At 40.3% G+C, this 26,416-nt stretch overlaps 1 protein-coding gene across 1 annotated transcript in view; it reads left to right on the top strand.

The window, feature by feature from the left end:
* Window positions 1–26,416, top strand: part of WDFY4 (WDFY family member 4) — a 113,408-nt gene that overhangs the window by 24,344 nt on the left and 62,648 nt on the right. Inside the window, exons 15-38 of the mRNA XM_053983638.1 lie at window positions 175–382; window positions 649–725; window positions 1,417–1,635; window positions 2,635–2,819; window positions 5,807–6,038; window positions 7,967–8,118; window positions 8,697–8,808; window positions 8,920–9,110; window positions 10,613–10,765; window positions 11,119–11,192; window positions 11,994–12,155; window positions 14,270–14,361; window positions 15,251–15,350; window positions 16,152–16,357; window positions 16,951–17,120; window positions 17,474–17,599; window positions 18,038–18,199; window positions 18,312–18,509; window positions 19,501–19,622; window positions 20,208–20,361; window positions 20,801–21,039; window positions 22,809–22,918; window positions 23,860–24,051; window positions 24,604–24,743. Coding sequence (XP_053839613.1) covers window positions 175–382; window positions 649–725; window positions 1,417–1,635; window positions 2,635–2,819; window positions 5,807–6,038; window positions 7,967–8,118; window positions 8,697–8,808; window positions 8,920–9,110; window positions 10,613–10,765; window positions 11,119–11,192; window positions 11,994–12,155; window positions 14,270–14,361; window positions 15,251–15,350; window positions 16,152–16,357; window positions 16,951–17,120; window positions 17,474–17,599; window positions 18,038–18,199; window positions 18,312–18,509; window positions 19,501–19,622; window positions 20,208–20,361; window positions 20,801–21,039; window positions 22,809–22,918; window positions 23,860–24,051; window positions 24,604–24,743 — 3,776 coding nt within the window. The remainder of the gene's footprint in view (window positions 1–174; window positions 383–648; window positions 726–1,416; window positions 1,636–2,634; window positions 2,820–5,806; window positions 6,039–7,966; window positions 8,119–8,696; window positions 8,809–8,919; window positions 9,111–10,612; window positions 10,766–11,118; window positions 11,193–11,993; window positions 12,156–14,269; window positions 14,362–15,250; window positions 15,351–16,151; window positions 16,358–16,950; window positions 17,121–17,473; window positions 17,600–18,037; window positions 18,200–18,311; window positions 18,510–19,500; window positions 19,623–20,207; window positions 20,362–20,800; window positions 21,040–22,808; window positions 22,919–23,859; window positions 24,052–24,603; window positions 24,744–26,416) is intronic.

The raw sequence follows: 26,416 nt of genomic DNA, 5'->3' as shown, positions 1-26,416 counted from the left end.
TCTTCAGTGCAATATTGTTTTGTATTGCTGTAGGATTTCTGTTGGCTGCTGAGGATGTGTTATCTCAAGAGCATGAAGTGATGTGCTGAGTAGGGCCTAGAATATGGGTAATACCTGTGGCTGGAAAAAGACTTGCAGACACTGATCTGGTTAGGCACTATGTTAATCTTTCAGGTTCAGAAGAGAGTGTGCTGAACAGTAAATCTGATCCTCAGACTGTTGTGCCTGTCAGGACCTCTCCTTGGCTGTCTAAGGGATCTGCACTGGCACTCCAGACTGCCATGAGCCTTATCTCCATGACATCCCCTCGGAACTTCCAGCTGCACAGCACTGCTTTAGCTCCGTCGTTTGTGGAGTTTGACATGTCCATGGAAGGCTATGGGTATTGCTGCTGTTGCTTTTATTTTAGCTGCTCTGGGGTCTCCAAACCCTTACTCTGAACACAGTAATCATTCACTTCTCTCTTCTTCTTAATCTATGGTACCCTATGGCTGCCTTCCATGCAGCAATGTTGCCAACATATTTTGTTACTGTCTTATTGCTGACAGCCTGCTCTCTGCCTTGCCACCATGATTCTGCAATACCAGAAGTCACTGGTGACCCTCAGGTTCTGTTTCTGATGACGGGTTCTTGCTTGCTTTTTTATAGGTGTTTATACCTCCCTACCTTGGCCACTGTCATGGGATCCAGTGCAGACCAATCTGTCTCGGGAGGGACTGGCATGGGTAAGTGCTGTGACTCACCTACAGCTTGCTGGGAGCACTGAGTTCTCAGCCCCAATGAAAACATTCAGCAGCTGTAAGAAAGGGCAGCACATAGGCTGTGTGCTCCAAAACACTTCTATCTCTGCGTCCCAGACCAGCTCTGAACTGTAGAACTTGTAGTGCTCAGCAAAATGGGGAATTGGATGCAGCTTCGTAGGGTGATGAATTAATATTAGCAATACAAATTTAAAGCAGGCTTCTAAGAAAACAGTCTTAATGAGTAAGAGCCACCAGATTTTAGGGTAATCTTCTATGGAAGGAATAGGAACTGTCCCTTAATGGGATTCTCCTATACAACAAAATCCTCTATTGGGTGAACTGGGAAATGGTTGTACCTTTAGCTTCCTGAATTTTTGTGAAATTTGAGAACTTGTTGCTGGCTCAGAGACTGCTAATTCATCTGCTCCACAGCATGGAGATCTAGTGCTCATTTCTCATCAGTCAGCTTTAGGTCATTTATACATGTGCACAGATCATATGTGCAATCTCTGTGATATTGAATACAGGCAACGAAGTCCAACAGAATAGAAGTTAAACCCCATAATCTAATGTTGGTTCTTCCATGGTATGGAAGAATGAAACAGAAAGCAGTTTGCTAATGGCTGCACAAGAAAAGAAAACTTCCTTAATACTTTTTTGTTCCTATCTACAGGCAGCAGAATGTTCCCTCCCTCAAGTGGCCTGACACTGTCCTGCTGGTTCCTGGTTAGCAAGTTTGGGTTGGTGCACCACAGCCACCCACTCCGCTTCCTTACCATTGTGAGGCACATGTCAAGAACAGAGCAAGAATTTGTTTGCTTTTCTGTAAGCTTCTTGCCACAGGACCTTTCTTTGGTCATTTCTACAGAAGAAGTGGAATTCCAGCCACTTGGTAAGGCTCTTTTCTGTCAAGTTGCAGTGCTGTGTCCTCTTGTTATCTGGAATTTTTCATTAATAAATTTCCTCTTCTTTGAAGTACCCAGGATATTAATGAGATTTCTCTTCAGTTTTCTTCTTGAATCCAGTCATGATTGTAATTGTTGCCCATGTTTAATTTTTAAGTTTGCTGTAGGCATTGTGAATTACTGCAATATTCAGTGGAAAATTTTCAAGTGTCACTTATATTGTGGTGTGCGGTTGTGGAGACTGGGCATGAACCAGTCAGCTCTGTGTGACGCTAAGCAGGCTTGGAGAGTAGGACTGAGGATTTGGGGAGTGGTCCAGCTTCCCAATGAAACAACTCATTTTCTCTCCTCGCTTTCAGAATGTTTTCTGTTATGCCAGTCTGTTAATATTGTTCCCTGTTGATATTTATCCCCTTTTCCTTATTGACTAGAGTGGGTACTTCAAATGTAAATGTGATTGAATATTTCAGAGGAGGTTGGAAATGTAGTGGAAATAGTAGCTGGGACTTTTTCATGCACAGCTGACATTGTGTGAGTGCTCTGATTGCCTTAGAGAATAATAAAAATTCCAGCTTGCCTTTTTTCATAAAAGCTACAAATTAATATGGAGACTTTTATCATCTCATGGATCTGCTAGGAATTTTTTCTCTGTGTCAGCTAACTCTGTAAATACACTGAGTGCTTCTCCTCTTAGTGAATATGTTGGGTTTGCCCTAGTTCAGGGTAGTTTTGCAGCATCAAGGCAGATAGCAGGTATTATTTGGGAGGGTGAGACGTATGCTGGAGGGATCTTGAGAGCTATGCAAGTTGTAGGTCCTGATAACAGACCTTGGGCAGTGTTTTTAAGACATTAGACGTAATAGCATCAAATCACACTCTACCCACAGAGTGTCATGTTTTTTCTGTCACATTTGTAAGTTGTGTTCCAGAGGCAGGTGAAGATGAGAAACTTTCTGTTGACTTTTCCCCTATTTTTGCTGTTACAGATATTATGGAACCTGAGGGTGAGGTTCTAAATCCCTCCCCATTTCCAGGGCAAGTCAAGTTTGGCTGTGGCAAACTTCTTGTCACTGGCCAGTGGCATCATCTCACAGTGACAGTTGCTAAGGAAGCAAAGAAGAGCTGCATTGTGTCTGCTTACATAAATGGTCAGATGCTTGGCTCCGCAAAGGTAAAGGCTCTCTGCATAGATCTCGTGCCTGACTTTTACTTTGCATTGCTTTTTATTTTCATCTCCCAGCGCACCTACAATGACTTCTCAGTAATTATCTGAGAAACTCAAAGCATGGTGATTCACACATGTAACACCTGCCACTGTGCTTGGTGTGAGTGGAGTCAGAAATCTGTACAAAACAGGGTGTACTTCTGCTGCTTTTCAGAAGTATGTTCTCAGCTTATACTGATGCTTTGAAATAGCTCTCCTCTCCCCCTCAGCATGTAGATAACCAGGGCAATTTGTGTGGTGATGCTTCTCTAGAGTCAGGGGTACCTAGCTTGCAGGTAGCTCAGGGTTATGTTGCTGAAATTCAGTTGTACCCTCAGGTCAAAATTTTCTGAGTTTACTAGTGATTCAGAGGATCTATCGGTTTAAGCCCAAGATCTGCAGAGGTTGCCAGCTCTAAAAAGTACTTCATATCAAGGTGTGGCCAGAGAGTCCTAAATCAAGGACGACTTGGTTTTAGGCTAAAACCTGCAAAGGTGATGAGTTATTCAGAGAGTCTCCACTCTTTCTTTTCAAGAAAGCTCTTGAAAAGTGGAAAGGTCACAGCAAAATAAGCTGCTGTGACTGGTCAGCTCTTTGCAAGAATCCAAAGGTGGGAGGAATTTCCTCAAGCATCTTATTTGGTCACATTTCAAGCTGTCCTCTTTCTCTTGCACTCTTTGAACGATCAGGCAGTGGTCTTTTTCCTCACTAGCACACTAAGCACTCAGGAACAGATAAGTGTTCCTCTGGGTTAGTTGTTCAGTGTGTGAGATGATATCAGTTCATGAGTTCACTGCTAATATTGGTGTACTGGTATCTCCCCTAATATGCAATTTCTTGTGATTTTTGTCGCACAGCAGTCAGTTCTCAGATTGGATGAAATAACAGGCAAAAGTAATCCAAATGTACCTGAAGGCTTCATAATCTATGAGATAAATGAGAATAGCCCCTGGTTTCTGTTATTAATATCATCATGCTCCTGGATTTGCAGTTAGTCTCATACTATTTCAGAGATCTGATTTTTGGATTTTGAATGCAGTGTAGAAAATGCAGCCTGTTCTTTCTATTATATCTCTGGTTGGTGTGGTGGATTTTTGGTTTTTGAGTAGAATCCTTTTATGAATTGAAACTTGCAACCTTGGTCTCCTTCTTTTTGTTCCCATATTTTAATTCAATCTCAGCACGTGCAAAGCTTACTTGTGTGTTTTATTTTTCCCCTGTAAACACAACCTGTTTAATTCCAAATATTCTCTTTCCCATACTTGAGAAAAATCATCTGTCTTATAAATGTCTTTTGGGACCTATATCCATTTCAAGAATGAAAATTTAATTTAATTTGACTTTCTTCAAATGAGACTGAAAGTCATCAATAAAACTAGGCCTAAACATTGCAATTGATGAAAGAATTCACAACAAGTGTGTTTAACGTTCAGTGAAAGAGCTTATATAAATAAAATAATCCTTTAGTAAACAAAAGATTGTCACAATGTTGGGTTCACTGACTTAATGTAAGCCTTCATCTTGATATGTACAGTGAAGAAGAGATTGCCTAAGAAATTAGAAATGGACAAAGGTTGTTAACAATACCAAAGGCAATTTTTAGTTGGTGGAGCTGGAGTGGGATGTGTTACTGTGCTGCATCAAGTCTAATATTTATTCACTGAAGTGTCAGCTCCTGCCTCTTAATATTGACCATCCCTGTTTTCTAAATCTCAGTAGTCAGAGACCAGTAGATGAATGCTTGGAGTCTCCCATCCTAACAACAATTTGTTAAAAACAGGGCTAAGCCCCAAAGTACACTATAGTTTCTCTCTACCAAAAAATTCCAACTACTTTCTGTTAAAGCTCTCTACAGTTAAATAAAATAATAGACTCAGTTTAGGAAGCCAAATCATTATTTTGGTACCAAAAATAAATGGCCCTAAACAAATAAATGTTTCCTAAACAATGTTAGCTCCACTGAAATTTACTGATGCAATTGGACAATCTACACTCTTCAAAAACTGCTTATTCTCCATTTATGCCAGTACAAAGTAACTGTAACTTGTCTTTCTGTGTTGAATGTCACTGTCAGGATTATGAAGTTAGGAAAGGAAAAATATGTTTGGAGTCAAGGCAGGGTTTTTCTTTGCCAATACTTAAAATTCTTTTGATTGTGTTTTTGGAACAAAAATTAGGCTTAAACATTCAAAATGCTTATGTATAGAGTACTTCTTGAAGTCCAATTTCTGAACAGTAGTTTATAATTGTTGTGGTGGGTTGACCTTGGCTGGATGCCAGGTGCCCACCAAGCAGCTGTATCACTCCCCTTCCCAGCTGGACAGAGGAGAGAAAATAAGGTGGAAAATGACTAATAAGTTGAGATAAGGGAGTTTATTAAAGCAGAAGTGAGTTTTCATGTGCACAAGCAAAGAGAAAAAAAATTAATCGGTTTATTTTCTACTTCAAATCAGTGAATGCTGTTGAGCCACTTCCTGGGAAGCAGCGCTTCAGCACATGGAGCAGTTGCTGTAGGAGGCAAGCACTGTAAATCACGAATTCCCTCCCTTCCTTCTCCTTTCCTTAGCTTTTATGTCTGTGTTGATGTTATATGGTATGGACTATCTCTGTTGTTACTTTGGGTCAGCTGGCCTAGTTGTGTGCCTTCCCAGGATCTTGCCCACAGCCAGCCCCTTGATGAGGGGAGTGTTGGAGAGCTGATGCTGCCAGCTCTGCTCAGTAATAGCCAGAACTCAGGTGTTTTGTCAACCCCTTTGTAGGTCCCAGTGCAGAGCACAGCACTGTGAGGGCTGCTGTGGGAAAAGGAGCTCCAGCTCAGCCAGGCCCAATATAATTGTGTTGCACAGCTGAGACTTCAATGAGCAAAGAGGTGGCAGGCAGTACCTTGCAGAAACAAGACTCCAGGGCACCCTGAGCGCATTGGATCCCCTCGGTGAACTCTTCCTCTGTTGCAGATGCAGTATCTGCAGCCTTTACCTGGTAGCTGTGTCTCCATGGAGCCCTCTTCCTTTATTGATGTCTATGGGTACATCGCTACTCCTCGGATTTGGAAACAGAAATCCTCCTTGACCTGGCGCCTTGGTCCTACATACTTGTTTGAAGAAGCCATTTCTGTGCAAACCATAGAAGTTATTATTAAGCTTGGTCCTCAGTATTGTAGCAACTTCCAAGCAATACAGCTTCAAGGTATGTGGCAATTCTCATACCCACCACTATTTGTTTGTCAGGGCAGTGTTATTTTTATTCTTGTAATCTTCTGTTAGTGTTCCAACTGTGTCTAGAAATCACTCTAAAAGTCTGAAAAACTGCATTACTGGATGTTGTACAAGATTGTAGTAGGATACACAAGGATCTTGTAACATACTGTGAATTGGAAAGAAGGGTAGGAATCAAGCAGCAGAGAGAGATGAAGAGTAAAGAGGGACAACATGTCCTGAGTTGCAAGATTGTGATTTCTGTTGGACAGACATTAAAGCAGAAGCTTTAACTGAGACATTCTGCATTAACGGTACTAACAGGAGAAAAAAAAAAAAGGCAGAAAGAGAAGTATGGAGTTTAACTGCAAATGCCTGCAGAATGGGAGACAGGGGCAGGGGAGTAAATTATGTTCAATTTAATGAAGAGGCTTTTTAACTAAAGTATGCTGTTAGCTTCAATTATTAAACAGACAGACAAAACAGACAAAACATTTCAGTTATTGATTATTGTTTGTTCAACAAGTAGTGCATTCCCCTCTGTGCTAGGGCTTGGGATGAAATGGAATGGTCATTTCTCATTTGAAAATAGCAAAATAATCTTTCTTGGTCATGCTCTAGCCTAAAAGAATGTAAAAAGACTGGCTGAGAGTACTCCTTTAGACAGAATGCTGTCAATCCACACAAAAAGCTGCAAGTCAAGTGCGGGAAGGGGTTGTTGAGAGAGAAATGGTGTCAAAGTATAGCTCTGAAATAAAAACATTACCTCTGTAAGTTAGAATTATTTGATTTTTTGAATCATTGAGTCTTTATGAAGTCTTCTGCATAGTTCTTCCCAGATGGACTTCAGTACTAATCATAGGTTGTGGCCATGTGACTCTCCCCTGTTTAAGGGAGATCACTGAGCAACATACAAGATGTGATCTCCTAATTGTGAAATGATCTCACTCTCCCTATTTCCATCAAAACACCCAAAGGAACTTAGGCAAATAGAAATTTTGACTTAAAAAAAAGCTTTACACAATCCCCCCAAATACTACAGTTAGGGTTTTTTTTTCATTAAAATGGATTTATGACCTCGATGCAAACAGCAGTGGGAATTTTTGGCAGTGTTGTGTCCTGTCTCCCCACTATCTCATTGCTTCTTGCTAATCAGCTGCAGTTGTACAGAGGCTTAGTCTGCAGACCAAGTCCTGCTGGAAGGGAAATGGTGACAGAGTCTTGAGGCATTTTATTTATAATTAATCTTCATGTGGTTTGTGAACCAATTTTTTGCCTAAAAGGGCTGTGTTACCAGCACTAGTAAGCAGTTTTGTAAGTCAGCTGTTTTCCCAATCTATAAAACTGTCAAGAATACAACTTGACCTTTTTTTTTTAAGAAAAATACATATAGTTTTTCCAAGTGTGAGAAGGAATAGAAAATTCTTTAAAGAAATACATAAGAGAATTTCATACTAAACTGCTGAGCCTGGTACTTTTAAGAAGCTTGCCAAATGTGAGTTGGCAGCTCTGAACTTTTGCCTCTGCTCTCCTTCCACACAAATCTTTGCTTTGAGTACCCTAATGAAGTTCCCAGAAACACAGAAGGCCTCTGAAATGTTTTCTATGTCCAGAAAGTTTGTTTATATTGTGTGGACAGAGAGAGGTTTATTCTGGACATTTCTGAGCTTCGTGAGATGTTATGAGAGGATATAGAATCAAGGCAAAGCGGTTATCGGAGCACACAGCCAAGCACTGGTGATGCAAGCTGCCATGGCCTGTGTTGCAAAGGATGGATGCTTTTTCCTGATAATAGTTAAGACAAAGTAAAATTATTTCCTAAAGATCAGTTTCCTCCAGTTATTTTTCACCTGCCTCTCTCCTGTTTTGCATATTGAACAGTGAAGTTCCTTCCGACATTCACAGTCTTTCTTGTCTTAGGTGAGGACCAGTGCAGTGATCATATCATCGCACCTCTGGTGGCAGAAGATAAGATTTCTTTTGGAATCAATGCCGTGTGCTCATCTCTCACTACAGTCCAAGATATAAAGAGCTCTTACAATGAAGTGGATGGTCGGCTGATTGCCAAAGAGGTCACAAATTTCCCTTTCTTAAACAAGTTTTCTGTGGCTTCTAATCCTAGAGCCAAATTTCTGACTTTGTCTTGCCTGTGTACCTTCAGAGGTATATATTTTTTTAACTTTTTTCCATTCCTTAACTTTGTTCTACTCATAGGTTAACTTTTTATTCCTATCCTTTTATTTTTTATTTCCTCCTTCCTTTTATTTTTTATTCCTCTCCTATGGAGAGGAATAAATTGGACAGTGTGAGCACAATGTGAAAAACATTTTTTTGAAACAGGAACAGAAGCCATATTTTTCAGGTTTTATGATAATTTGTTTGTCTGTGTTTTCTTAATGCCTTCACAAGGACTTTTCACATGCTATTCTAACATTCTTGCTAATACCAGGTCTATTGATATGTGAAAATAGTGGCATTGTGGGATGTTATTGGTGGGTGAATATTTGTCCTTACAATCAACTTTTTTATGAAAAAAGACAGTTTTTATAGTTTACAATTATTTAAATAATCTAAAGTATTAGAGCATGCATTTTTTTAGTGTCTCCGATACTACCAAATTTTTTCCTAAAGTGCCTTTTATCTGTTTTAGATTGGGATCAATTCTCGGGACAGTTCAACTCCAATATTCCTAGCTAAGAATATTGCTGGACACCTCTCAGGTTCCTTGCGGACTATTGGGTCAGTTGCTGTGGGCCAATATGGTAAATGCACTTGTCTTAACGTTTAATATTCTTTTAAGAGTGGAGCTATATTCTGTCCAATAATAGATTGTCTGTGTAACAACCTGAAAGAGTAACACTGCAATTTCCTAGGGGTAAGAGTGTTCCAGTCCTCCCCAGCAGCTACCAGCCTGAACTTTATTGGAGGCCCTGCCATTCTCCTGGGTCTCATTGCTATGGCCCGTGATGACCACACCATGTATGCAGCTGTCAAAGTCCTGAACTCCATCCTCAGCAGTAGCCCCTTGAGTGGAAAACTGATGAGGCACATCCATGGGTACCAGGTAGACAAACTTTTGTTCATTCATTCTGGTTATAGTCTTTCCCTTGTAGATATTTATCTCCAAATCTATCAATGGGAATGAACCAAACATATCCTGACTATAGCCACTTGGGGTTGGAACTTAATAAGTTAGGAGGGGGATATAGGATAGTGCTCTATCTCCTGTGCTTACAGTCCCTGGGAACCTCTGTAACAGTTTTCTGCTGAAGGAAACGTGAGGACAGATACCTCTTGGTCAGACATGATTTAACAAACTAAATAAGCCAGTGCAGCAGATTTGTGACTGACACGCTCTTCACCTTTTACCAACACACTTGATCCCACACACAGAAGACCACTTCTCAGGCAGCTTTTCTTCCTCCCCTTGGCTCATACAGCCTAAGATTCCTCTTTACAGACTGCCCAGTGTAGGGCTGAAAATGAATTCCTATGGCTCAGTCTTCACTGTGTATGAGGAATTGTGCTGATATAAATAAGTCCTGCCTGAATTGCACTGATTAGGTCTGTCCCAAATTAATCTTTAAACCTGAAAGCTATGCAGATGTAAATATGCAGATGCTTGTTGTGTGTAAAATCTAAATATGTAATATTGGATGGATTGAAGCTCAAGTATGAAGTTTCAGTTTAGTATCATTTACTTTGTGCTGTGTACGTGAAGCAGAGAACTCTGAAGGAACAGAGAAGACTTTAATATAGAAGGTTCCAAACAAGACCCTTAACATTAGGGTTTCATTAATGATTTATTATAAACGTTCCATGCAAATTGTTCAGAAATTGATCGCAATTTATATGAATATATTTATCTTACTTAGATATTGCTTGCCCAATCCTTTCTTGTAGGTCAGTGCTTGTCTTTATATTGTGTAAAAGCTGTTCCTTTTAATTTTTTGCTAAACTATGTTCTCTCCATGTAATTGATTATTATATTGCAATTGAGTGAAGCTTTTTTTAACAGTCAAGTAATGTGTCTTGATATGTATTTTCCAATTAATTTCTATTCTTCCCAACCTGTTCAAAATGTAATGGTTTTCTGAACATTCTTCTCACAGTGTGGGGAAATTGTTGGATAATCAAAGGTAGCCTCAGCTGAGAAACTTGCAATGTTTCACAAATGTTTTTCAATTGAGGAGGTAAAAATTAATATTTTTAAAATTAGCACCATTTGTAAGCAATTAACAATGCATCCGTGAAGACTAGCATAGGACACCTACCATGGTTATTTACAGTTATATTTGCCTGTTGCTTTTTAAAAATTACATTCAACATAATATGACACATATTTTCCCCCTGTTCAATGCCACAGAGTTGCCAAGCTCCTTCAAAAATTCATCCTTACACTTCCTGCACAAAATTTTATGTCTGGACTGAAATCTTCATTTTCTTCATGATGCTTGTGCAAAATGCATGCATGCATGACTGCTACATCTGATTAAAGTATATGTTGGTCTTGAATTAAATACAGATTTATACTTGGCAGGTACTTACTCGGTCTTCTCTTTTCAGTTGCTGAGCTATCTTTTGAAGAGGAAAACTCAGCTGCTAAACAACAGGATTTTACAGTTAATGTTCTCCCTAGTGGGCACAGCTGAGCTGGGCTTTGAGTCTTCTGTCATCAAGAATTATAGTGCATTCCAGTATGTTCTCTGCAACTTTGAGGTAAAACGGTTCATGCTACTCTGTGGCTTTGGCTGTATTAAAGATGGCTTTATAGTACAAGATCTGGTTTGTTCATAGCATCTCCTGGATCCAATATTTGCGTGTTGTGCATTATCAGACTGTGGGCCCCCAGGTCTGCAGGAACCCTCCCAGAGGGTCTGCTCCTCAGGGCTAGAACTGGAGCTACAATTCCCTGCACTAGCAGGGACTTCCCAGTGCCTGCAGGCTGCATTACAGAAACACTCCAAGTTTATGATCTCCTCCCTAAACTGGTTTTAACTTTTTCTCTGATGCAGCTACTGTTCTCACAGCTCAGCAGAGCAGTAAAACCTCTGCTTTCCTTTGTCTTTCAGCTTTGGATGAAAGCACCAGAAAATCTTGACCTTGTTCTTCTTTCCCATCTTGTGGAGATCTTGCAGTCTTCCAGGTATAAACTTGTGTTTGAATCAGAAACCTGTGGGACGAACTCATCTGTAACCTGAAGATGGAACTCTGTGGTGGATATGAAGGGTCTAATCCCAGTTGGAATCAGAGGATTCCTGTGAATTCAGTGAATCATTCCAGTATTGCTCTTTCAAGCCTGGAGTTAATGATTGATCAGGGCCAGTCTGGGAAAAGATATCTGGTTATCTGGTTCATGTGGAACAACTGCTGTACAATGCAAGTTTAAATATCTGCTGGGGGGGGGGAAATCTTAATGTTTGAATTGACTATGAAATAATTTTTTAAAATATATTATTGAAGTTGTGTTTAAAATGAAAACACAACCCTCTTATCAATATTCTTAATCATCTGGACTGGAGCTAAATGTATCTAAAGAGACAAAGCATGGCAGAGAGACTGAGTAAAGATAGATTCCTGCTTTTTGGTAGCAGAAAGCTCTGTGCAGAGCTGTCTTTTGCCCCTTGCTAAGTTTTACAGGAATAGCATTTTTTGCTACCAACTCGCTGCTTGAAAATGCAATAATGTTTCCTCGAACTTGTTGGAATGCAGCAGTTTCTGGGGAAGAGAAATTTCTCAGAGAAGAGTAGAACACACAAAGTAGTCTTCTGATCTCCATCACTGACACATGCTCAATTTGTCTAACAGTGTTTGAAATGTTATAAAGACAATATTAGAAGCCAAAAGTGCAAAGTATCAGTCAATCTGAGAATCCTTTTTGCTGAAACTCTGCAAATTTGGTCAGTTCCAGTAGAAGCTTTTAATAGTCCCTGTGCTTTTTTTACAGAGATGCAGGTCAGAATATTGCAATTGCTTACCAGGTGCAAATGGTGCCCAAGCTTGTTTTCCTTTTCAATGATCCTGAAATCAGCAGCTCCAAGATCACTGTGGCCTGCACTATTTTGTCCCATCTCTTGCAAGGATACTTTAATACAAGGGATGTTCTCAGGTAACCCTCAAGGTCTATGGCTTTCCTCAAATTTCAGAGCTTGACAGTAGAGCTTCCCCCACATTGTCTTTGGCAGAACACCAGGTCTTTGGCAACTGCAGGATCCCCTGGTGAAAAACTTTTCATTCACTCCAACTTTATATTTGTGTGAAGGTGAATTGGGTGATTCCTGTTATAATGGTGGCACAGACAGTTCTGTAGGTATGACTGGGATTACTCAAATATGTACTTAATATTTGGTTTCATTAAAGCCTTGTCCCTAAAGTATCACTACAGTATTACAGTCTAGTCCCAAAGAACTGTGTACCTAATCCTATTGGTTTGGCTTATATCCCAGTAACAATCCTTTTTGTTCCTGAATTTCAATCAGTTGTGTTAGTCAGGATTTCATGAAGCATAGCATTTAAATCCTTGTTTGCTCTTCATAGAATGCAAGCACTGCTTCATTTTATATTCCCAGCCTAATTGTATCAACCTACAACATATCAACTGAGGAAGGTCCACATAGTCTTCAGGCACCTAATTCTCAGGGAAATGCACTGCACAGATGAAAGCTCTGTTTTTAATAAAATGTAAAAACAGAGTGGCATGTCAAATCAGTGGACTCTGCCTTTTGCTCTGTTGAAGAGTATGAGTACCTCTAATAGTTAACTATTAGTTAAGTTTAAGGAGTAATCTAATACATGAATTTGGTGTTTTCCAGCTCTTTTGTGACTGTGTGCTCCTGGATATATGTTATCTATATCTATATTCCTACCCTGGGCTTGTAGGAATTAGTCTGTTCTTTTTTCATATAGCTGGTGAGACAGGTGAGAGTTGTGGATTTAGTGTGTCAAATTTGTTGTGTTGTAAGGAGTGTGAATGAGCATTTTTTTCTTAAATAATCATTTTTTGTTAGTCCATGGTAATATGATTTGTTTTCATGCCCATGAGTGCTGAGAGTGGACAGAGACAGCACTCTGTCTCTGTCCTTCTAACTCCAGGACTGCAGAGATTGTAACAGGCTCTCAGCAGCACTGAGAGGTACTGGAGTTTCTGCTGGTCCCAGATTTGGACTTCTAGAGGGAATTGCTGTGTGGGCTATTCCTGCAGAACAACTGGTGTTCTGTCCCTTAAGAAATATACCTCTTGTGGGCAGGAGGAGATTGTGCACTTTCACTAAATGTGTATATATCACATTAATCTTTCTATCCTTAGAACCAGGTAATGTGTCGAAGCAAATTATGGGTGTAAAAAGGGTGCCAGTCCTCCTCACAGTGAACCTGCTAAGGTTTCTCTGTTCTCCTCTGTATGCTTGGAAACCAAGTGGTGATAACAGTGATATTAGAATGCCACAGGCTGCTCAGAATCTTTCATATAAACTGAGTGCTTTACTCAGTTCCTTTCCTCTTGGTGAAAAACCTTTAAAGTAGATAGAGAAAATATTTTCATAGCAGAATATATTTTACTTTGATTTGTCGATAGTTTCAGTCATCACAATATAAGAAAGATAAGCTATTAGAGAGCATCCAAAGAAGGGCCACGAAGAGCCTTGAGGGGAAGCCAGATGAGAAGTATCTGAGTTCACTTGGTCTGTTTAGCCTGGAGAAGAGGAGACTGAGGGCAGACCTCACTGCAGTTACAGCTTCCTACTGAGGGGAAGAGGAGGGGCAGGCACTGATCTAATTCTCTGTGGTGACCAGTGACAGGACCTGAGGGAATGGCCTGAAGTTGTCAGGAGAGATTTAGACTGGATATCAGAAAAAGGCTCTTCCCCCAGAAGGTGGTCAGGCACTGGAACAGGGTGCCCAGGGACGTGGTGACAGCACCAAGGCTGACAGATAAGCAGTGTTTGGACAATACTCTCAGGCATAGGTGTGACTCTTGGGGTGTCCTGCTGAGGGCCAGGAGTTGGGCTTTGATGATCCTTGTGGGTGCCTTTCAACACAGCACATTCTGTGACCTTTTAATCTACTTCCTACTTTATAAAGTTGTCATCCTGTTTCTGAAGTGGCTAGAATTTCTAATGGTGGTTGTTAAGTCAATTAACCAGTATGCAGCTTTGCCTATAATCTCCAAGTAAGTAAATTAATATATTTCTGTTGACCACAACTGCTTCACTCTTTCTCTGCAAGGATTGGATTGTTCCTTGTTTACACCTTGAAACCTTCTTCTGTGGATGAAAATCAGTTTTACCTGGATAGTGAGGCTGAGAGACCCACTGAAGGTGAGGGGCTGCCTCTGGGATATGTGTTGTGATAGTTTAACTACAGTATTTCCCTCCCCAGGACCTGATGAACTCTAATTGCAACATTAGTGCTTCTGCCTCCTGTGGTAGGAAGAGGCAAAATTCAAATTTCTTCATATGGAGAGGGACAGGCTGCCCTGAGGTGACTCTTTGTTCTCTCTCTGCTAATAAACCAGCAGTACTTTTGCTGTATTCTCCAGAGCCAACACAATGCTGGATTTCAGATATACACAGAGAGGAAGGACATTAAATTGAAATTGCCCCCAAACCAACCTACTGGGCTGTTACAAGGAATAAAATTTCAATGGGCATCCTGGATTTTCTGTGAAGACTTTACTACACTTACAGGTGTAGCAAATAATAACGTGGAGCTCTGCACCTCTTAAAGTAGATGTGTATTTGTCAGGTTCACGTGGAGGAACATCCAGTCACTTGGCCCTTTCACTGGGATCTTTCAGTTGAGGCTTTTTTGTTATTTCACCTCTAAACAACAGATCATATTAAGGTGACAGTGGTAACTGCAGTTTGTATATAGACATCTCAGCTAGGCAGTACAAGTCAGATTGCCTGTATACATTTCCCTCTCTAGTTAACCTGAAATTGCTTCCTCTGAGATATTGTTCAACATGCAGTCTGAATGAGTTTTAAATAACTCTAAAGAGAGGACTTAGGCGATGTAAGCAGTGGTTGTTTCTTATGTTAGCAGAAATCCTTATGTCTAAAATTTGATGTCCGCATCTTTTTACTCTGCAAAAACCAGATATAAGTACTTCTACAGGGCTAACTGGGTGCAAACAAAATTGTTCATCAAAGCAATGGAACATCTTTTGTCTCTTCTTTATTCTTTATTTCTTTCTGATATTTGTAGCCTTAAACCAAACATCTGGAAAGACAATCTGTCTTCGAAACCAGCTACTGAAGATGCTGTTAGATGTAATACGCTCAGACAAACTTCACCTGTCCTCTGAGTAAGTAGAAGCATTAGGAAGTTAAGTGTCTCTGTGTCCCAGGTTTTTCATCTCCCTGATGTTAACCAGGACTAAACACACTGATAATATTTGAATTTTATCAAATACTAAGTAAGAGCAGATTGCATTCAGAGAGACTTTTTTGTCAGTGATTTATTTTACATTCACACAGCTGTATGGTCAGATGACACATCTGATACTCATTCTGGAAAAAGTCTTATTTTTTCAGAAAACATGGTGAAGGGGCAACTTGATATTGATGCTTCTTCTGCATAGCAGGGGCTGAAGAAATCCCATCTGTCTCTGAAAATCAAGTCAATCTAATGTGGGATTACTTGCATCACTCTATTGTAACCATGAGAATACCATTATTATAATTCTACCTTGCATAACTGAAAGGCAGATTTCATAGTGCTGGGAGTTGTAATTGTGCATTTTCATTAGATAGTACATCTTGGACTTAAAAATTTAAACCAGAATTTTGAATATCATAGCTTGAAAGAACTGGTCTGTGATATAGTTTGCCTCATTTATTGATACACACTCTCAGAAAGGGCTTCATATTAATGAACTGTTTTGCCTGACAGTAATACAAAGTTAGATGTAGCAGGAATTGAATGACTTGGAATTGGATGAGCTTGTTGTTACATCTTTGTGATTCTCTAAAGGTAGACCTTTAATGAGATTTTTTTTCTAGAGAAACATGAGGTTCTAAATCACTTTAAGATAATTTAAAATAATATCTCCTTTGTCTTCCATCATGTTTCCTTCCATGTGTTTTCCTTTACCTGTTTGTCCTAGGGAAAAAGAAAAGACGTTTTTGGCACTGGGGCCAGACTGGTTTCTGCTGTTCACACAGAGCTACCTGCACTTCAGCACAGTTGTCTTGGGAATCAAACTGCTTCTGTGCTTCCTCCACAATCGTTTGCTGCTGAACAAATTCAAGGAGGGGGTAGTGGCTGGGCGTTGGCTGGAAAACAGCTCTGCAGGATTGAATATACTAATGGGTATGTGTTGGTTTAACATTCCCAAAACACTGCCTTGATCCAGCTCAGTGATAGAAGATCTCAGTGTACATGATAGCAGAATTCCCACTGATCTCAGTAGACCAATTACTTTCTAGGGCAAACTTGTCCTGGTACTTCAGCATTTCTGTGCTGAATAGTAGGAAGTATTACTTCTTCCTTGCAGGTAATTAGCAATTCTAATTAGAATCTGCAGGGAGATGGGCCTTTTTGTGTTGCACAAAATTAGGCTACTTGATAAGCCTGTAAGGTGTTCAGATGTCAACTTGTGTTCTGAAACCTTTTGTTTTTTTAAAAATTGGTTCAGCTTGCTTTTGGATAATTAGACCTGGGGTTCTGAAAAAGGGAGGAGAAAGGATGAAAAATTATTCAAGGAAAAAGCCCTTTAACAAAGATGATAGTGGGAAAAATTGTAATCTGTTAGTCTGGGGGTGTTTTTTAAACTGTTGATACTGCAGCCCAGCAGGCTACTGAGTGTTCTGGGACAGAGACAAATGAGGATAAAGTTGTGTGAGTAATCCTTCTGCTAATATGACATTTATTTTTAGACACTTTCCTTTTCTTTTCCTTTAAAGATAATTTAAAAGGTCATCCTCCAGTGCATGACAATGGCTACTTCTTGGTTTTTGGATTTTCTGTATTGCAAAGATGTCTGACTGATCATGTTCACGTCCCTGAGATCTACTTAGTTGTGGCAGAGCTCTTTCTGGCAACTCCACAATCTGAACCACCTGAAGCAGTCAAGGTATTATTAAAAAAATAGCAGACAAGCACCTAAAGCTGCTATGACATTACTATTTTGACATTTTATGCCCTTTTCCATGAGATGATTCTCTGGCATGTTAACCCTACTTGGGTTTTGTAATAAAAACTATTCATATTTTTAAAATTAAGTTAGTTAACTTTTATTTAAGAAAATTATTTTCAGAACAACCTTGTTCATGCAGATGTTAAATGTTACAAATTTAATAGGAGAGGAAGGAGCTGCTGGAGGTAGACACATGTTGGCTTTGTTCTGATGTAGAGAGAGTAGGAATTTTTCTTGATGTACCATACACAATTCCCATCTCTTAATGAAATCTCTTTCCTCCTCTGTAGAAAGATCTTGAGTCTATGTTGCAGTGGATCTTGCAGGACCACTCTAGAGAGAATGTCCTCAAATTTGGGTTGTGTGCAGAGGCAGCTGTGTTACTGCTGGAAATGGTTAGATTCACTGTGGACAAGGTAAGTGTTTGCTTGCAAGGACAGTGCAGTGTGAGTGGCTGAATAAAGAGCCCAGGTGTGCAGGTGCTGGTGGCAGCCTTTGCCTGTAATCTCGAGTCCTGCTCTGCCCTCACAGGGCAATACTGGGCAGGGACTGCCAAGGGGCACAACTACTACTACCCTGGTTGTGTAGCACAGGATGTGATGGGCTCATGTTTGAAAGAGACCAGAGACAGATCTTGCCCACAACAGTACTCAATTTTTTCATTCTTGATGATGATATGTCACCTTTCTGGTTGGGTGTATCTTCAGTCTGCAATGTGGGGGTTGGCTACTGGTGCCTTGTCTGACTTTTGTGGCTGTGTCATGTTTGCTCAGGAATACCTAAAGAGGAACAAAGATAAGCTTTTATGAATGAGAGGAATGCTGCCTTGACCAGATGCACATTTGTCTGTTCAGCCTATTGCAGATGCAGAAGCCTCCTGGGCGATTGCCTATCCAAGCAATGTTATCGAGTTTCTGAGCTTGATCTATCACAGTTATACACAGGACCCCGTGTGGCACTGTCCTGACTTCTTGAAAACTTTGGCTATGCTTGCTTTTCATTCAGGACCACCCAAGGTATGTGCACAAGAGGCAGCATAAGCCCTTCAGACCAGAGATGGGTCCCTAGGAGAAAAAAAATCAATTTACAGTAGACTGAATGACAACGTATTGCTATCTGCTTTCACAGGGTGGGTCTGAAGGCCTTTTGACTCCTGATGGTCCCGCCATTGCCGAAGGGAAAGGCTGTACTGATCCCTCCTCTCTCCCACTCCTGCCACACCCTGCCAAGAAACAAGTGTGGGATTTTGTGCGAGTCATCCTGATGGACAGTCTTCTCAACATCCCAGCAAACAAACAAGGACATCCCCTTGAGCTGCTTCTTGAGGTTTATCTCATCAGCAGGCTTTGCTGTTCTACCTTGCACTGGGGGTGGAAGGACAGGACATATCCTTCTAGAGACCTAGTAACAAAAGTGCTAACAGTGACAAAATGAAAGGACTTCTCTAATTCCTCTGCATTAATGTGAACTAAGAAAATGCTGTCCCCAGAAAACAGAAAAGACATTTTTCAGGCAATGTTTAATATTGAAGAGAGGTGTGAAAAAAAAAATCCTTTTCCTTAGTAATACCTGCTTAGTAATACCTGCTTGAATTTGTTGAGAGCAGACAATGTCACATGGAGCATCCTGTGTACTGATTTTTAAGATAACAAAATCTCAGTTCTCAAATAAACAAAAACCCCCGCCTCTACTGTAAGTACAGATTAATACAAGCTGTAGCAGCTGAGTCTGATTATAGATTTCAACCACTCAAAGCACTCTAGAGAATTAGAGTAGTCTGAAGAAAGGGGAAAATGAAAAATTTAGGATTCAGCTCCAAATTATCAATAGTCCAGGTGTCCCAGGTGTGAGTTCTGATGCAGACTTAGCTTAGTAATATGAATAGTAATGAACATAAGCTTGACTGCAATTGTAATGAGTTAAATCTTGTGGAGCACCAGCTCCCTAAAGGTTTATATATACTATCCTAAGCTTTGGTACAGTTAAAATAGAGTTTGGATTTCTGACTGTCTGAACCCTGGGGCTGGTACTGGAGCTCAATGTCCCCGAGCACAAAACCTTTTGGGAACCACCTGTGAGCCAAATTCTGGCCCTTTACAAAGCTTGTTTCTGTTCAGTGTGCAGAGGGTGACTGTGCAGGCTATCAGCTAGATGGTGTAGTCCTATGTAAGATTTCCTTGTTTTCCAGCTGGGAATGAAGTTCTGCCATCTCATCTGTTGTCCAGTACTTGTCCACATATGCACTTGTGCTGAAAGTGAAGTTGAGTCAGATTTCCTGTTTTCCTGCTGTACTAACATGTGTGCCATCACTGTATAGGCTTCTCCAGAAGATGCTACCAGTGAGCAGAGGAGACTTTTTCAGACCAAAGTTCTCCTGTCTGCTATGGATGTCTTTCAGGTTACCAGCCAAGGCGAGGGGAAATTGAGATCAAGAGGTGAGTGGTGAGAATCAGATTGTTTAATTATTGTTGAAATATCATGCTAACTGATATTTAGCATGTAGGTGTAATTTTTAGAAAGGTTTGGAAGCAACAGCTAGGAAGGACAGTCCAGCTCAGCAGGCTCCACTGTCCATTCTATCTTGCTGCAAGCCAGTTGGCATAAATTATTGTAATTTTATAATTTTTCTGGAGAGCATCTTCCTTCTTTTCTTTTTGAGAGGAGATTCTGAATATTAGAAAGGGAATATATAGAAAGAAACCTAGGTTTATCTTCTGGAAACAGCCCCATTAACTTAGATCTTACTGCTCTCCTTTCTGAGTCATTAGTTAAACCAGTTCTTCATTACAGCATTTTGGTGAGATTGGTTCCATCCTCAAGATGGAGCTGTCATTTCCAGTCTGAGTAAGGTATTTCTGCTATACCTGGAGTCTTCTTAGACATGTCCCAGCTCTGATATATTATGGCATGAGACTGTTCCTTCTCAGCTCTGGTAAACTCACATTTCACTTTTCTTTTTTTTTTTTTTTTTTCCATTTCCTCTTGTTATGGAATAATCAACCTTTTTATATCCTCTCCAGCAAGCAGTGATCCTCATAGTACTTCAGAATCAGCTGCACCCCTATCCATGATGAATATTGCTTATTTTGTTCAGAAGCTGGTTGAGAAACTGAGCAGCAGAATGTTTGTGGCTGACCCCAAGCAAATCCTGATCTTCATTGCCAAACAGATTATGTGTGTGAGTCACGTTTTTTCTCCCCAACTTTTATCAACATGCTGTAACAAGCTGGTTTTTTACACTGAGGTCATGATACTGCAATTCTGAAAAAGATGGCTGTCATCCATTTGGTGATATTCCTGTTTTTTTGCATGAGAACATAACAGCTGTAAATTATAATTAGAGAGAGATGGTGCAGCATAAAGAAAGGATAGTTAACTCTTTTGTGACATTGTCTGTTGGCTATGTACACATTGCTAAACTGGGATAAATTAATCTCTTCCACAATTATGGGGACTTCAGCAGAAATACAGAAAAATAGAATTTTTATGTAACAGGTACTTCAGGGGAATTTTGCTGAAGTAAGTTTCCAACTGCTTAAATGAAGTGGGAGGAGTGGATCCTTGGGGAGAAAGTTCTTTGAGCAAGCCAACTAAACTGCTGTTTTGTGTTTTCACAGGTCTTAGAAAGCTCTGTTTCTCAAAAGGAATTTTTCCTCAGTGCCCTGTACAGTTGCTTAAACAGAGCCATCCTATATTGCTTATCCAGACCACAACAATCACTGCCTGAACAGTTTAATGTCCTGAATACTCTCATTGTTCTGCAAGAGCAGTGGGACATTATTTTTGCAACTTACAACTCAAATAGTAATTTTGTCATCTGCCTGATGTACTGCCTTTGCCAATTGAATTCGGGCAGGTACAGATGTTCATCTTATTATGTTTCCTTATATCTTTGTGCTATACCTATGAAAGTGAGTGCAGAGGGGGAGATGTCACACAACTTAGGCAATATCCAGTCTGGGGAATCACTAGAAGCTGAGATTGAGCTGGATCCAGCATTTCCAGCAGCCTACTCACTTCAGAGTAGTAACTGCAGTTAACAAGCTTGAACTGATTTCAATGGAGCTGGCTCACAAGCCCATCAGGAAAATGAGGATCTGGCAGTCTTCCTGGGATTTGGGCTAGGATCACTCCCAAATCATGTAGGTGGCCATTCTCCGAGACATCTGCATGGGATAATTCAGTGAGATGTTTCTTTCTGATCCAGCAGTCATTTGTGTGTAGCTACATTTAAAACATACACAGAAGTGTGAACGGATCTTGTGATCTTTGTGTTATTTTTACTTGTATCTGAGCTGCAACATTTTAGTTGTTCTGACATTGGAAGGTTTGCCCTCTGCCATTGGGTAGGGCTAGAACATCCATACCCACTGCTTGCTGTTCTTACAGATGTTGATATAACAGATGCACTCTTGCTAATGTAAGCTGGGGAGTTACCTTGGAAGCTTAGTTTTGTGAGAAAAAGCAAATATTGGCAAGTGCATTTTTCACTTTAATGTTTCTTGTTTCAATGATAACCTTCTGTACTCATTTGATGATCTGAATTGAATCCATTAATACAGTATCACACCAGAAATGAGTTGCACTTCCTGAGATATTTTCTGGATGTTCTTATTCCAGTCAGATAATAATTTCCAGGCCAAACCCGTTGAGATGGGGTGAGGATTGTTTTTATGGAGTAAGAGCACAATTTTTTTTTTTTTTTAACTAAAGTACAGAAGGGTTTATGTTATCCAAAGGCCAAACATAGCAAATCCAGAGAATCAGAACTGTGGTATTTTAAAGAAAATCAGAAATAAAAATGGCAACTTTGCATACCCAAGGATTTGATTGTCCCAGATAGTAGGGCCTGTTCAGACTTGAAAGAATTTTGTGTTACTAGTGGCTATATATGCTGTTATTGACAGCAGTTCTGTGAGAAAGTCCCCATTGTCTGGATACCTTAAGCAAGCATGCTTCATTTTTTTTGAAATATTATTGCTGTACTGAATTTCCTTGTGTCTTTTACCTCCTGACTGGGTAGATTGTGGCACAACCCCTGTCCCAAAGCAGAAGTGCTCTTGGCCATGGTGATGTTCTCAATAATTCCATCTACATGCTAATAGTATCCATGGTGCCAAGTTTACAGCTTTTTTGTGCTATACACTTAGCGCCATGGATAAAGCGTAGCGTACAGCAAGACACTGCTTTCCACATAGTGGCAGATACCTCTAGCAAAGGAATTCAGAGTAAAGAGACAAAGTACAAGATGCCCAGGGGAGGTGCAAGAAGGCTGGATGCAGACTGGACAGCCCAGTGTTCTATCTAATTGGGGTGAATGGTAGATACAAGTGCAGTAAAGTGCAGGGATAAGGCACATACAAGGGAGTGATCTACAGGGTCATGATGACTGCTCCTTGCCTTTGAAAACCAGACTGGCAGTTGTTAAGTTCCCACTTGCTGAAAATTCTCTGGTATTACATGACTGCTATAAGCTCCAAACCTGAAAATACTCATCTACTAAATGAATCAAATAGGACTGGATGTGCAGAAACACCTGTAGCTCTTCCACTGTTCTCAGTTTGTTCTAAGTCTGATTTCCTTACCTGCCCTCCTTTTTTTTTCCTTTTTTCCCCTTTGTCACAGCTGTTTGGAAGGTTTTGGGGTGGATGCAAAACCAAAGCTGGCTTCTTATCACCAAATTTTCCTTGCACCCAGTGAAGAGGAAAAGGGCAGCCTGCCTTCTCCAGATGATGGTAATTTACAGCACTTGTTGCCTGTGGCTTAGAGAGAAGGAAAATACCTGTGTTAAGCAGTTATCAGAGCAGCAAGTGCCACTTATTTCCTCTTTGGTGTACAGGCACTGCAGGCACAGCACAGAGAAAGGAGAGCTGTGCTAAAAATTACTTGTGTTTGCATCAAGCCTTTTTATTCAAAAGTCACACCCAGCATCCTCAGGAGTAGCGGGTATCAGTTTGGAGATCCCTCCTCCATGTTATGGACAGTATATGGGGCCAGATACATATACTACTACTTTTTTTCAAGGCCCATGGAGGGTTTGTCTGTTATATGAAGAGAGAAGTATTGCAGCATTTCAGAAAAACACAGAAAAAAATTTGAGTTGTATTCAGTGTGGTCAGCTGAACCCTGCAGCAGAGCAGGGATTTTTTTAATTTTTATTTTTAGATATATATTGGCTTGGTTAAGATGCAACCAAATCAATCTGGTTTGCAGGGAAATAGAGTAAAACAACTCAGCACTTCCTTGTACAGTATCCTCCTGCTGTGTCAAATTTTTTCACAACTTGGTTACCTTTGCCCCTCCATCTCCAGTGATGTTTGGCAACATAAAGGAATATCCTTTATGTGCTTCAGCATTCTATGCATGACAATAAGATCTTCAAAATTCTGATTAAATGGTTTTCCAAAGCAGAAACCAGTTAAAACCATGTGTCACTCCTACTTGTTTCTTTCAAGGAGTTGAAATATCATAAAAGAAATGTCCTGCTGTTTTCTGTATTAGATTAGTTAGTCTAGCTTAAAACCTGTGGAGGCAGTGGACAAAAAGGAACAACTCCGCTGACTCTGGCAGTTACTCTGAACCAGTGCTTTTCCAAATGAGATGTTTTTCTTTACCTAATGCTTGACTTGAAAACATAAAGGAAGAAATATTTTTTGGTGTTACTTTTGTTTCCTAGTCCGCCAGGAGATTCTGAGAACAGTAGAAATCATCTGGAAGCAGCTCATTTCTCAGAGGCGACAGGCTCTGGAGGATATTTACAAGATGGATCTTTCTGTAAAAGGAAATGACAAAGAAAGGGACATGAAGATAACAGAGATCACTCCTTTATGGGAAGAAATTATGACTAAAGCTTGGCAGCACTTGCTAGGTCTCTGTTCTTTTATGGAATACTCATTGTAGTAAGCAAAAATGTGGTAAATGGGGCACCTGATGGAAACTGCTGTTCCTTGGTTTTGCCTTTCCTCACCTGCTGAGAAAACAGATTCTCAGTTTCTCTCATTTAGGGCTGTGATTGCTTACTGTGTCATAACCCAGCCCTTGTGTACTCACCTGCTGGTGTCCCAGGGCTCATGTTGTACTGCAAGAAAGAGAAATTATCTTAGATGATTGTAACCCATAGGAAGATTTAAAAGGGAGAAGATATGGTTGAAAGAAGGGCATTGCAATGTGTGTAGTGCTGCAGTGATTCAAATTTCATGTCTGTGTAATGAAACAGATCTATGGCAGACCTCTGTGAGGCTTTTAAATAAAAGCTTGAGAAGTATGTGTTAATTCACTTCTCATAAAAATAGAACATTATTCATCTGGAGTGACACACTGCCACATTGTTTTGTCTTGTGTAATGGGGATAGAACCCCTCTATTTTCTGACAGGCTCAACTACAAGTCTTAAAAGCTTTTTTATCTGTTTTCCCTTGCAGTATCTGAAAAGAAGCTTCTCCAGAATAAAGCAGGGCCAAGCCTGTCCCAGAGCAAGCACAATTCCTGGAGTGAAAGCCTCTCTTCAGCAATTAGGTTCATACCTGGCCACAACACAAAGGAAATGTCATGCAAATCAGAGGTAAATTTTGCTCTTTGTCTTTTCTGGGTCTGTTACTGGTCTGCCTGTTATATAGCTCTGGATCTGGATCTGGAAGGCTTCTGAGTGTGTCTGTTGGTTGACATGTTCCATTGTTAACTAGACAGCTATTGCAGCTGAGGCTCCTTTTCTAGGCTGCTAGAAATAATCACAAAGAAATAGTGACCTGAAGAACTTATCTTGGCAGCCTGTTCATACAGTCTAATAATGCATACTGTTATTAGACTGTTCATACAGTCCAATAATGCATACTTTCTGCATAGGGCCCAATTATGGCACTGGAAAAACCTAAGGAGCCCAGATGCTTAGGTTAGCCCAGATGCAGAGGCTTACAGGCTTCTACTTGGGGTGGAGCAAGGTGAGGAGATGCCAGCTTTGCTGCTGCTGTTGGCTTGCATCACCAATGCAAACCTTGTCCTTCAGGCTCTGAATTAGTAGGAAGGCTCAGGTGTTATAGTACTATCCTTACATTTTCTGCTCAATATAAAGTATTAAAGGTCCAAATTTTAATTTAACCCCTAGAGATAGGGAAACAAGTCTTGGTGTATAATCCAGGGATGGGTTTGGAGGGTATGCATAATTTTTCTGTCAGCAATGAGGATGTGAACTATCTTTTCTGTACATAAGCTTCTCCTTTGCTGAAAGAGAGGACCATTTCCATGTTTTTGCTTAGCATTGTCAAAAATAGACATAGAAAGCACTAGATAGATGTTACTTTTCAAGTGTACTAGGGGTAGAGTGACTAGCTATAGGGTAGGGCAAAAGCGCATTAACAAAATATTCAGAGCTTTAAACCAAGCTTGTGTTACTGGGCTGCTCAACATATTAAGGTCTTTTTTCTTTTTCTGAGGAGACAAGGAGTCTGTTATTAGGCTCACTTTAGGGAGCCTTACTCCTCTAGCTCAAGCTATAGGAGATTGCAGCTACATCTGGTGATGCCTGGTTCACTTGCAGGTGTGTTGACCAGGCAGACTGGGACGCCCAGCTAATGTGTCTGATAGTACCTTACTGAGCTGACAGGTTTTTTTCAGCGCGCCTCAGAATCCTTCTCAGTCCTTAAAATCACACTGCTGCTTACAGAGTGAGCAAGCTCTTCCCAGGTACATATGCATACTGTGATGTCATACTGCAAGAGTGTTGACTATTTGCCCTGGGGTCTGTTTAATTATTTTTTAAAATTAATTTTGATTATTACAGCTGATTACACCTCAGTGAGCAATGTAATTGATATTTGTAAATGTATCCCAAGGAACATTTTGTACAACATGCTTTTTGCTGTTGAAGGTTAAAGACTCTGTTATTGGTTTTTCCCTAAATATGCCCACATCATTAGTTCCTCCAGTGAAAAGGTTGCCATCTGGAAAAGGCAGCACGGAGACATTATTCAGGCACAAGTGCATGAAATTGGTGTTTCTACATCTTCTGTTTCTCTTCTGCAAGGAAACTGCTTGTAATTAAAGGAGCTGGGTTTGGAAGAAACATTACTCACTTGATGTTATTCCTTATCATGTCAAGTACTGACAGCTCCACAGCTCTGATAAATTGTTCTTCTCAATGAGATATGAAGCTACAGTTCCAAATGTTCTTCTCCTTTCTCCCTCTCCCCCTTTCTCCCTCCATCCTGTCTTTCAGTGTTTGATGCACTTTTTAGAGAG

The sequence above is a fragment of the Vidua macroura genome, chromosome 8 (genome assembly GCF_024509145.1).
Source record: "Vidua macroura isolate BioBank_ID:100142 chromosome 8, ASM2450914v1, whole genome shotgun sequence".
Taxonomy (NCBI): Eukaryota; Metazoa; Chordata; class Aves; order Passeriformes; family Viduidae; genus Vidua; species Vidua macroura.
The sequence above is the reverse complement of the archived record's forward strand: the minus strand, read 5'-3'. Positions and strand labels throughout refer to the sequence as shown.